General features: G+C 49.2%; 1 protein-coding gene across 2 annotated transcripts in view; it reads left to right on the plus strand.

Annotated features, from left to right (window-relative positions):
- The window catches only part of CARS1 (cysteinyl-tRNA synthetase 1), a 53606-nt gene extending 48330 nt beyond the window's left edge, over nucleotides 1–5276 (plus strand). For both annotated transcript variants that reach the window (XM_036764552.1, XM_036764553.1), the window contains 3 exons: nucleotides 3193–3252; nucleotides 3500–3583; nucleotides 4637–5276. In XM_036764552.1, coding sequence (XP_036620447.1) covers nucleotides 3193–3252; nucleotides 3500–3583; nucleotides 4637–4771 — 279 coding nt within the window. In that variant the 3' untranslated portion in view covers nucleotides 4772–5276. The remainder of the gene's footprint in view (nucleotides 1–3192; nucleotides 3253–3499; nucleotides 3584–4636) is intronic.
- Nucleotides 5277–12038: the final 6762 nt, after the last annotated feature.

Consider the following 12038-nt stretch of genomic DNA (forward strand, 5'->3'; position numbering starts at 1 on the left):
AAAAGTTGGAGTTAATTCACCGGCGTGAAGCTCTTGGTGAGACTCTCGAGTGACAGACAACACTGACTCCAAACCCTCTGAGCCCCCTCGGCCAGGCAGCTGCCAAGAAGGAAGGGATTCCCAGGCCAGGGAGGTTTGCACATCCAGCATCCCTGACTCTGCAGTGCAGACACAGGACCCTCTTTTCTGGGCTGTTCCATGTGTGGCCATTCCCTTGGTTCAGAATTTTAGAAAGTAAGAGGGGAGGGCAGGGAGAAGTCTAGGTTTTTGAAGATCTGAATGGAGTCACCACCTGCTTGTGGGCAGCTCTGTCCTCTCCATTCTGCCCGTGGCCCAGGAGAGATGCTTGTTACCTGATGAAGGCTTTTACCAGCCCTGAGAGACAGGGAGGGGGCCTTCAGGCAGGGCCAGACACACCCCCAGCACACAGCAGGCTTCATCGGGGGCTGGCTCAAGAAACATGTCATGGAATGAATGAGGTTCCTAAGTCTAAGAGGCCTTGAAGGCCAAACCTTGTCCTTCTTAGGGCCTGTTCATTCCCATCCTGACCAGCTACATCAGTTCAGTGCAAAGTAGTGTCTCCCAGCAACACTGCCATTCTCTGTGGCCTGACCCGCATGACAAGGTGGCTCCGGGCCCCCAGATCGGGGACAGGGGGCAGCTCTGCTGGGCCTGGCCAGGGCTGGTGAGAGCTGTGCCGGTGGAGGAGGGACCTGCCCGAGAGCTCCTGGTGACCCGGAGGAAGGCTGCCCTTCCTGGCCTGCCCTCAGGGAACGTGCATATGCTTAGTACTGTGTTCTCAAGGGGTTCCAATTCAGGCTCGTCTCTGTCGCATGCTTGGCTTGTATCTGTCTTGTGCCTCCACCTGAAGAACATCATGGGTGTCCAGAATGCCGAGATTTGGGGGGCTGTTGGATGGTCCCTTCCTGGAGCTGTGCATATGTGGGGAGGATCCTGATGGGCGCACCAGCGTGTGAGCCTTGCCCTTGGGCTCGGGACTCCCCGTCTCTGACTCACTTGTGGAAGCTGGACCTCGAGGGCTATCTGACCCCAGGCAGGCGCTCAGCGCCGCCAGCAGGCGACATGGAGGACAGGTGGCAGGCAATGGGGCATTTGTTACTCAGTGATTGTTCTGGCATGGTCCAGTTAAAGTCTCAGTGATGTCAGCTGAATACGGAGAGGGCCTGAGGCGCCTCCTGACCACTGACCTGACTAGCCTCCTAGCTGGTTAGTGTTGTGGGACCTCACCCAGGGTTATGCCCAGTCTCCCATGCTCCAGCCCAGATCACCGAGTCAGCCTGTGGGAATGTCCCTCACTGCCACTGTCCTGGCCAACTCCTTCTCCCCAAAAACCCTGGATCCTCCGGCTTTACTAGAGTCAGACAGTGGTGAGGATGTCCTTGTGGCTGCCGCTGTTCAAAACCTCAGCATTATCCCTGACTCCTCCTGCACTGACCAGACTCCAAGTCCTCTAGACTCTCCATCCTAATGTTGCTCAACCTGTCCCTTCCCATCTCCTCCTGTTGCCATGGGAGACTTATCCCAAGGATTGCTGCCCACAGATGCCCAGGGGCCACAGCACTCTAAGGGGTAACAGAAAACCAGCTGGTTCAACCCTCTTGTGTTACACAGGAAGAAACTGAGGACCAGATAGGGCTGGGACAGAACCAGACCCAGCTATGGGTGGCTGGGTTCTTTTCATGGGCCCGTCCTGCCTCATCACTCATCAGGCTTCCTCAGCCTCCCCCTTCATTAGGCCCCTGCCCTCATTGGAACCTTTCTCTGTTCCATGACACTGACCACCAGTGAGACCTGAGGCAGAGCTTCATTTCCATGGGCATCAGTTTCCACATCTGGAAATGAGAGGGTTTGACGTGATGGCCCCTAACTGCCCTTTTAGCTCCAGATTGAAGGTCCTGTGGTTGTCCTTCTGCTGCTTTGTTCACACTGGGCCCCTCCTGACATGCTGCTCCTCTCTCTCCCTCTCTCTCCCTCCCTCTCTCCCTCTCTGCCTTCTCTCCCTCCCTGCCATGCCCCACCCCCCTTCTCTCTCTGTGTCTCTCTCTGTCTCTGTCTCTGTCTCTCTCTCTCTCTCTCCCTCCCTCCCTGTCATGCCCCACCCCCCTTTTCTTTCTGTCTCTGTCTCTCTTCCTCTCCTCTCTTTCCCTGCCATGCTCCATCCCCCCTTCTCTCTGTCTCTCTCTCCCCCTCTCCCTCTTTCTGTCTCTCCCTCTCCTCTCTTCCCTTCCCTTCCTCTCTCTCCCTCCTTCCTTCCATGCCTTGCCCTTGTCATACACAGAGTTCCAAGGAGAGGTATATATACTCTTCTTCCCTCCTCCCTGCTGATAGCAGGTGTTTCGTTAATGCTTGGGATGGTGAAATAAAGCTGTTTTCTGCACGGTAGCAGAGAAGTGCCCAGCATTGGTTTAGTTGGCTGAGCCTCCCGATTCGGGCCTGGGGCAGGGCACACACCTCGTTAACATGGACAGTATCCTCCTTGAGCCGTGGGAGGATGCTCCCAGCATGCTCTGACTGGCTGCTGGTCTTACAGAGCGCCTACTGCTAGAGAGCGAGGCTGTGACAGAGCCTTGGGCAAAGCACTTCATTGTCTAGTTTTCCCCTAGAATGTGTTCTCAAGTTTGACTCTGAAGGTGAAGCTTCAGGGAGGCGAGAGGGGCTTAGGGGACCCTCTTCTTCTTCCTCTTCTCTGTCTCCAGGCAGGGCTGGGAACTGGCAGCAGGACATTTTCATGAGTCATTTTGATGCTCTTTTAAGTCCCATAGTGAAGCTTCTGCTCAGGGAGCATTTAGTGTTGGCAACAGATGGAATCTCATGACAACAGAGTCTGCAGTTAGGAAACATGCCAGTGCTCTGGCCAAAGGCCAGCAGCACTTCCAGCAATGGCCCCTCTCTTCTCCCTTCCTGCTCCCTGGTGGGCAGTAAGGAGATGCTCAGGGCTAGGAGGGAGCCCACACGGAGGCCAGGTAAGCTTTCGGCCTGCTCCCACAAGGGGCTCAGGTGCCCTGCAGCAGTCAGTCCCTCCTGCTGACCAGTGGGGTAGAGGCCGGCCTGCCTTCCCTTAGGGGAAAGCTCACTCAGGACTGACAGCTACAAACTCTGAGCTCACCCACCCATGCCACTTGCCTGTGACAGCCGTGACATAATAATGTAACTTTTCACTGTGTCCCCCAGGCTGAAGAAGAGAAAAAGAAGAAGAAGGAAGATGCCACGCGGAAGAAGCAGGAGCAGGAAGTAAGTTGTCCAAGTGAAGTGACCCAAAGGGGTGAGTGGGCTGTGCGTGAGCACTGTGGCCCCTGGGGCTCTCTGGGCTTCTCCTGCTGCCATTGTTCGGTCCACATTTCCCTGGCCCAGCTAGGGGGGTTTGCAGGCCCTTTGATTCTGCTGGGGTCTCTTGTGATCCCTGTGGCTGTTGGCATAACTGTCATGGAAACACTGGAACTCTCTGTTGTTGGCAGTGACTCATATCTGTGTGTTACAGGCGGCCAAACTCGCAAAGATGAAGATACCACCAAGCAAAATGTTTCTGTCAGAAAATGATAAATACTCCAAGTTTGATGAAAATGTAAGGAATCTTTTTATCTCTACTAAATGGACATTGGGATCAATAAGTTTAGGAGGGTGAAGATACCCAACCAAGTTGGTGTTGTAAGAAAGGGTTGCCTCACCATCTGTTTGATTGGTATTTTCTCTGCACCCTTCTCCACTATCCATTTCCCTGCCAGAGCAGCCAGGAGAGCCTAGTTCCTGGTCTCTGTAGCAAGGGCTCTCCCACACATCTACTTCCCTACCAGGTATCAGGCCCACCAGCCTTGTGTGGAGCTATAGCTAACGCTTCCTCATCTGGCTTCTCAGTGAACATGGCAGGCTGACCCAGCAACAGTAGCCCAGATAAATGTGTCTCCTGTCTTCCCTGAGGAAAATTTATATCCCAGTAATATGTCTTCTGTCTCAAATTGCTTTCAGCCTTCAGGATCTGCCATGTTAGTTCCTTTATCTATTTATAACTTTCTAGCCAGTTTGATAAAAATGAAAAAGAGTGCTTGACTCCTTCCTACTCCCAGCACTTCCCAGATGAAAGTCTACTACATGAACTTCTGTGAGAAGAGACAGGGATTGTTCCTTTCCTTTTTCTTTTATAAATGAGGGGAGAAAGGCTCAGGCAGGCAAGGTATGAGAGGGGCAATGTGGAATAGTGGCTGGAGAGCTGGCCTGGGAGTCAGGAAGGCCAAGATTTATTCCCCATGTCTGCCACGTCCTGGCTGTGTGACCCTGGGCAAGCCATTGTGTCTCTCAGTAACTCTGGCAATGCTCTAAGATTCTTATGTGGCAGAGAATGTGTTGACTTGCACTGGTGGAAGGGGCTTCCTCATCAGGAGTTCCCTGAACTGATAAATTACAAGTCTGAGACTTGACTGTTGTTGGGTGTAGATTCCTAGAATGTCAGAGCTACCAGCCAAGAGCTGGTCTGATCCAAGGCCCCGACTCAGTACGTGGTGCCGCCTTTTACAGCCGTCCTTGCTGTGAGACACCTGGGCAGAAAGAGGGAAATGGCGTACTAGGAAGTTACCTAATTATGGGAAACGACTCTGAAAGCAGTCTGCTGTTAATGTTACAGGGATTTCCCACCCATGATGCAGAGGGCAAAGAACTCAGCAAAGGACAAACAAAGAAGCTAAAGAAACTTTTCGAAGGTCAGGAAAAACTCCATAAAGAGTATTTACAGCTGGTTCAGAATGGCAGCTTAAAATGAGAAGAGAAGGCAGATGGATTTTCTTGAAGTGATCCAAGGTGAAGGAGTGATTCCTCTGTGCCTGCCAACAGCCATCCAGACCACCTACGGAAGCTTTTGTTGTGTGGACCATTTCTCCGGTGGCCCAGACTGAAGGTTTGCATGGTGCAGATAGCCATCATGCATTGTCCACTTTAGAATTTCAGAAATTAAATGGCCCTAAGGACCCTGAGGCTGAGCCAGCTTCACTCTCCCGTGTTGCCTGTGTGGCGCTCCCAGACTATGGTGCTCGGTCAGCAGCTCCCAGATGAGGGGCCCCTCAGTGTGACGGCTTCAGCCGACTGAGAAAACTGTCTCCCATGCTGATTGTTATCCAGCTAATCTCAGCTGTGGTCTGAGGGCATCGACCTGAGAGATGTTAGGAGGTGAATAAAATGGCCAACAATTGTATAGCAGAACCCACCGAGAGACCCTAAACAAAGGTTTGCCTTTTCAGTCATAATGAATAAATCCTTCACCAGTTCCATTGTGTTTCCAGTTCACAATTACACTTAGGACTAGGAAGCAAGGGAAGTGACAGCTCAGCACAGTGGTGGTGGTGGTGGTGGGGGGTGTCCATGCTGTCGGCCCTGAGCCGGGGGTGGAGACAAGTGCTGCATTTACTATTAGGAGATCAGAGGTGCGCCACACCCCGCCCCACGCCGCCCCAGGCACCAAGTCTTATTCAAAGATTCCCTGAATCTGACTGCTTCACTTTGAAAGAGTCACGCTCCCCATTGGCTCCTCCCTCCCCTGTAGGTGCAGGCTTCTGGGAATGAGCCTCTCCAGGCCCATGCCTCTGATCGCAAAGAACTGTGAGCCCAGAGAGGAGAAGGAACTTTCCTAAATTCATCCAGCTAATGAGTGGCTGAGCTGGGATTCTACTCCAGGTCCTCTGACACCTCTAAATCCCATGCTCTCCTCACACAGCTAGACTGGTGCTCAGACAGCAGGTAGCTGGGCTCTTTGTGTCCAGGCCTGTACTCGGACTTTCTGACTACATATCATACTAGAAACTTGCATCCACTGGCATGATAATTCGTCTTCGCAGTACTTTTTTGGTTAGAGGCATTATATGTCAGGAAAGACAATGACTAATTGGAGAGGATCAAGAGGGGGCAACCAGAATGGTGAAAGTCTTTGAGTCTATGTCATATAAGAATTATTGGGAGGAATAGGGCAGATTTAGCTTAGAGAAGAGAAGACTAGGGAACAATAGTCGTGTATTTGAAAGGCTGTCCTGTGGAAGAGGGATTCAGTTTTTCTGTTGGTCCCCAGAAGGCAGAACCAGGAACAGTGGGTTGCCAAGTTTAATCTCGATAAAAGAGAAAACTTCCTAACAATTCAAGCTACTTAGTGGCTTCAAGAGATGGGAGTTCTGCCTCTTTGGAGGTCTTCAGACAAAACTTAGAGGCCCACTTGTCAGGGATGTTTAGACTATCCAATCAATTAACAAGTATTAAATGCCTCCTGCTTACTAGCCCTATGCTGGGGTCTTTCTACCCTCAAGAAGCTTATGTTCTGTTGGGGGAGATGAACATGTAGACATATGTACAAAATAAGTAGGCAGAATATATATAAACTAGATACGAAATGACAGAGGGAAGTGAGAACCAAGGAAGGCTTCACATAGAACGTGATGTGAGCTGAGTTTTGAAGGAAACCAGATATTCCAAGAGGTGAGAAGGAAGAGGAAGAGGATTCCAGGCACGAGTGACAGCCAGTGAGCTCAAAGGCCTGGAGATAGTGGATTAGGTGAGGAACGGCTGACCCAAAGAATGCCCAAGAGGCTGTCCGGCGTAGCAAGCCTGGAAAGGTAGTCTGGGACTGGGGTTGTAAAGGCCTTGAATCACTCATGTGTCAATGGATCCAGAGCTGCTGAGGTCTCTTCCATCACAGATTCTGGCAACATTTACAAAAGATTTTCTTTACCCCATGACCCGTGAGGAAGTACAAGGATCTAAGAGAGATGCTGCAAGAGGGTCAAAGACTTGTCCATAGTCACTCCGCATCATAGGATCGGAACTGAGCCTCCACCCCGACTTCCCACGCTCCCAGGCCAGTGTTCTGTCTTCCGCATCAGCGATTCTCAAACTTGGGAGTCTCAGGAAATCTTTATCCCCTTAAAAATCATTGAGGACCCCCCCCACACAAAGAGCTTTTGTTTATGTGTCTTATCTCTATTCTATTTGCCATGTTAGGAAGTAAGATTTTGGAAAGAGTTTTGACTTTGCAGACCCACTGAAAGGTTCTCAGGTCTTCCATGGGTCCCTGGGAGACAGCTAGGTGACAGAGGGGATAGAGTGATTTTCCTGGAGGAAGACCTGAATTCGGATCCGGCCTGAGACACTTCGTAGCTGTGTGACCCTAAACAAGTCATTTCACCTTTGTTTTGCCCCATCTGTAAAGTGGGGATAATAGCGACACCTACTTCTCAGGGTTCTTATGAAGATCAAATAAGACAATACTAAATAGTGAAGCTGTTAGCACAGTGTCTGGAACAAAGCAGGTGCTTAATAAATGCTTGTTTCCTTCCTTCCACCCTTTAAGAACTGCTGCCCCATGCGTAATGCCTCTCTAGAACCCCAGGTTATCTCCAGGAAATGGTAAAGCAAAACAGAAGAGGACTTTCACAGCAGTGACTTTACTAGCAATCGATTTTCAACAAGGCTGATGAAGGCGGGCATATGTTACCTTTTCATTGGGAAGGAACAAATTCTGAAATGAAAATAGAATTCGATTGAGGGCCTTTGAAGAAAACTTGCCCCCAATCGGTTGTAGCCTTATGCCTACCAGTCCGGGACGGTTCCCCATCAGTCCTAGACAGAGATTACGACACCTCGTCCAAAGCTGGACTTGCCCCTCTTCCTCTGTGAAGAAAGTCCTTTGTCTCTTTCCGTACTTGAGCTGAATCCACTATGAGGCAGCCCTACTGCCCCGGCTCTCCTTCTCCTGACATAATTCCCCTTTTGCTCCGTGAACCCTTTCCCTAGTTTTGGAGCTTGGGTAACTGGGCCCTTTTTTTCTCTTTTATCCCATTAGAGAAATCTCTTGTTTTGTCTCACTGTTAAGTTGTCAAGTCAGATCCTCCTTCTCTTCCTCCCCTTCAACTTGTTTAAAATGTTTTTCTAAAAAGGATTTCCTTTCCTCATTCTCTTATTTGTGTTTTCTTTCTGTATGTTCTATGCTTTCCTTCTTTGGTTCATAGTCTTACATTTATTTATTCCTTCTTAAGTCTACTTTCCTCATGGAATTAAGCCTCCCAGGTGCCCATTGGGTTTTCCTCTTTGCTGTTTCTCAGTTTTTGCCTTGTAGCTCTTACCCCCGGCCCCTTATTGTCTCTTGGACTTCACTTGTCCCTTTCTTCCCCATCCCAGTCTTAGAAATACCCATTCTTGTAGGCGATCGATGTATCGTCCACTCGAGGAATTTCTTGTGTCCCTGAATGTGCAGTTCATGTCTATCCCTTGTCCTCCCCATGATCTCCTGCCCCGCCCCCCACCATTTCCCATGGGATCTCCTCTTTCCCTCCATTCCCTCCCAGTCTTCTGGAGGTCGCTTACCCCCAGGAGCTCTGATCCACTTTCTCCTGAGACCCAAAGGAAGGAAATAAGCATTTATTAAATGCCTGCTGGGTGCCAGGCACCATGCTAAGTGCTTTATGTGTATCATTTCATTTCAGCCTCAACACCCTATGAGGTAGGCACTGTGATTATTCCCATTGACAGCTGGGGAAACTTGAGGCGGCCCAGCGGGTTAAGTGACTGCCCAGAGTCACACAACTTGTAATTGTCTGAGGCTGGATTTGAACTTAAGACCCTGTAGGCTGATATCTCCAGGCAGCTGCATCCTGGGCAGGATTAATAGTCTCTTTAAGCACCAAGTCCCAGCAAATTATGACTGTAAAGTCACCAATCTTCATTTTTGATCTCTCTGCTTCCATAAGAGTGTTCTTCATTGGGACCCCCTCCAGCCACTGAGACATGGTTTGTCCTTTTCCTCCCACATGCCCCCAACCATTCAATCCCATCCTTTGCCTCCTCACCCTTTCTCCTGCAGACTCTTCTTCCTGAGTGCCTACAGGTGTTGCTGATTTGATTAGAGCACAGCACCTGTTCCCCTCTACTCCCCTTTCATGCCCTTCTGCTCTGCAACTCAGTCCTGCAAGAAATAGTGATTGCCCCGGCCCACGGGGGGGGGGGGGGGGGGGGCAGTGGGGGGGGAGGTCAGGGGTTGGGTCGGATTGCACCTCGAAGTTTGGACCATGATATTTGGGGCCTGTTTCTCCCCCATTACTTCGATTAGATTTCCACTTTCCCCTTTGTCTCATGTACTTTTAGAAAGAAACCTTTTCATGGTCTCTCATTATTTTGTTATTTGTTGTTAACCCTATAGGTGTCTTTCTCTTTTTAGTTTTAATTTTCCTTCTTTTTCTAGGGTAGTTTATTCCATTATCTGTGCCACCTTGGTTGTGGGTTCATTTACCTTCTTGTATTTCTGTTGTCTTAAGTGTTGGTAAAGCAAATTGACTGCTCAACTCTGGTTTTCTTTGTAGAAATGCTTTAAACGTCACTTGAACATCCATCTTTTCTCATGGGTGATTACCTTAGTGTTTGCAGGCCATGTCGTCCTGGGCTTCGTCTTGGTCGCCTTGCTCTTCAGCTCTTCATCACACATTATTCCATTCCCTTCTTTGGTTTCCTGTGGGTGAAAAAGGATATTGTGTTATTGGAGGTGCCCCACATGGGGCCATGGTTTTGAAGTTAGAAAGCAGCAGAGCCAGAAAGGGAATGCTGACTGGCCTGGACTTCCCACAAGATGGAGGCCCCAGAAAAAACCCACCACACCAACTGTCTATATTTCTGTCTAGATTATTTCTACCAAGTTCTGTGTACATCAATATTTATATGTCTACCAAATTGGATGACAGTTACATAAACACCATTAATGACCAAACATGCAGAAATTGGAGAAACCTTTCTCCTCTTCTCTACAAACATATATACAATATTCTTTGAGCACGGCAGTGTACTTAGGGAAGAAATACAAAGGCATGGGCCAGGGGCAAGAAAAGTTTGGGATCTCCCAGCAGAGATGAGGCTTGTACACAGATAAAAATAATACTTTTGTTTTAAGGAGGGAGTGAAGCCTCTAAACTCTAGGCCGCTGTGTGTGTGTGTCTTAGATTCCTGGGAAAATCTAGAATGTATTCAAGGGATGGCTAGTTAATCTCTAAAAAGGGAGGGCCTTGCTCCCAGAGCCAGCAGGGAGGGCTTCCTGAAGGGACAGCTCATGCCAGAATGATTTCTTTTTGTAACAAAGTCACTAGACTAAGAGATCTGGGAAATGCCCCAATTTTACCTCAATTTTAGCAAAGCTTTTGATCAAGGCTCACGTTCTGGGAGAAGACATAAGATGTAGGCCAAATGATTGATTCAGTTAAGCTGTTTGAATGCCTGCACCCAAAGGATACTTCTTCATCTTTTGATAGCAGCTCAGAAGGTCTCCAGGGGAGTACTCCAGGAATCTGTGCTTGGCCTTCTTATCAGTGACTTAGATAAAGGCAAAAATAGCAGGCCTATCAAATGTGCTGCTGCCATGAAGCAGGGAGGGAAAGCTGACACATTGAAGGGCAGTCTGCATCCGCTAAAAATGCATAGGGTATAGTACTAAGCTGAGTCTAAGGAGATGGGATGTAATTGGGTTAAATGTGATTGCACTTTCAGAAGCAGGGATTCAAAATACCAACTCTGTAAGTAAAAATTGGAGGAAACGTTAGCTAAAGAGCTGTCCACAAAAGAGCTGGGAGTGTTAGCAGACTACCAGCTTTGTGATACCATATGGCCCCCCAGAAAGCTAATGGGAGCTTCATCGGAATTCACAGCTGCACAGCCCTCATGATTGAATAAAGACAGGAGAGTCCCACTGGTCTTTACCCTAGCGCACTGTACTCAATTCTGGGTACCACATGCTAGGAAGGACATTGTCAAATGGGACCGTGCCTTTGTGGTAAAGGGCCTCGATATCCTCCCATCACCCAGGAGATTGGGTAAAAGAACTCCAGACCTGTTTAGCCTGGAGAAGAGAAGACCACAGGGGGCCATTATAGCCATCCCGTGGAAGAGGGGTTGGTCTAGAGATACTTGGCCCCAGAGGGAGGCAGATTTAGGCTTGATGTCAGAAACAAGCTCAGAACCAGAGTAGATTAGGCTGCCTCAGGACATTTTGTAACAGCAAACTCAGCAAGTAGAAATAAATGGCAAAATTGAAATCAGGTAGTCAAGCTAGCATTGTCTGATAACAGCAAACAGCAAGCACTCTCTAGGAAAGGAGCAACACAGACCCTTAATCCAAAGTTAAACATGTTGACCCTAGTCATGGGATCATGGGTGAAATCTGGAATGGGCTCCCTCTTGCTTCAGTCCTTTAGGCAAAGGCTGGATGAACCAACTAAAGGGAATGTTGGAGAAAGAATTCTTGTTCAAATGCAGGTTGGACCTGCGGGCTTCTGAGTTCCCATCCAAGAGGGCTGTGAAAGTTCAGAGGAGAAAAATAACTTCTAGCTTGGGCATCAGGGAAGGCTTCATGGAGAAGGTGGCATTTGAGTTGGGCCTCTAAGGGTCTGTGGAAATTGTAGAATAAAAGTGTTCTCCGTACATCCAGAATGTTGCGAGCAGAGGCTGGGAGGTCGGAAGACAAAGGGAAGGGCGTCCCAGGAGGCCTGTTTTAGAAAAGCTGGGCTGGCACAAAGTTCTCAGACAAAGGCTCTCCCTTCGCACTCGATGAAAACTGAAATTCCTTTTCTATTGACTTGTTTACACAGTAGGCTTCTGTGCATCAGAAGAGACCCCAGGTAACCATTGGAAATCAAGGTCCCAGAAGTGTTTTGAATATGTTTGAAGAAAGGAAAATGCCTCATAACCAACAGCTTTTCATCCTTCTTCCATCCCTGCTTCTCCAGCTGTGAGGGGTTGGTACAATGCCTGCCCACTGCTCTTGGACGGTGGTGGCTCTCTCTTCAGAATCCAATTCAACCTCACCTTCAGGAAGCCCCTGGTGGGAGCCAGACACCACCTCTCCACTTCAACACTGACCACTTGCATGTCAATTGTAAATTAATACTAGGGGGAGTAGGCATCAGCACCTGGACTCCCCCTCCCCTACAAGACTCAGTCCCCTGAGGGTGACGGGGATTGGAGCTTTCTTTTCCTCTTTCCTGCAACATTGGCCATGGGGACCATCTATAGAC

Source organism: Trichosurus vulpecula, chromosome 6, assembly GCF_011100635.1.
Source record: "Trichosurus vulpecula isolate mTriVul1 chromosome 6, mTriVul1.pri, whole genome shotgun sequence".
Classification (NCBI taxonomy): domain Eukaryota; kingdom Metazoa; phylum Chordata; class Mammalia; order Diprotodontia; family Phalangeridae; genus Trichosurus; species Trichosurus vulpecula.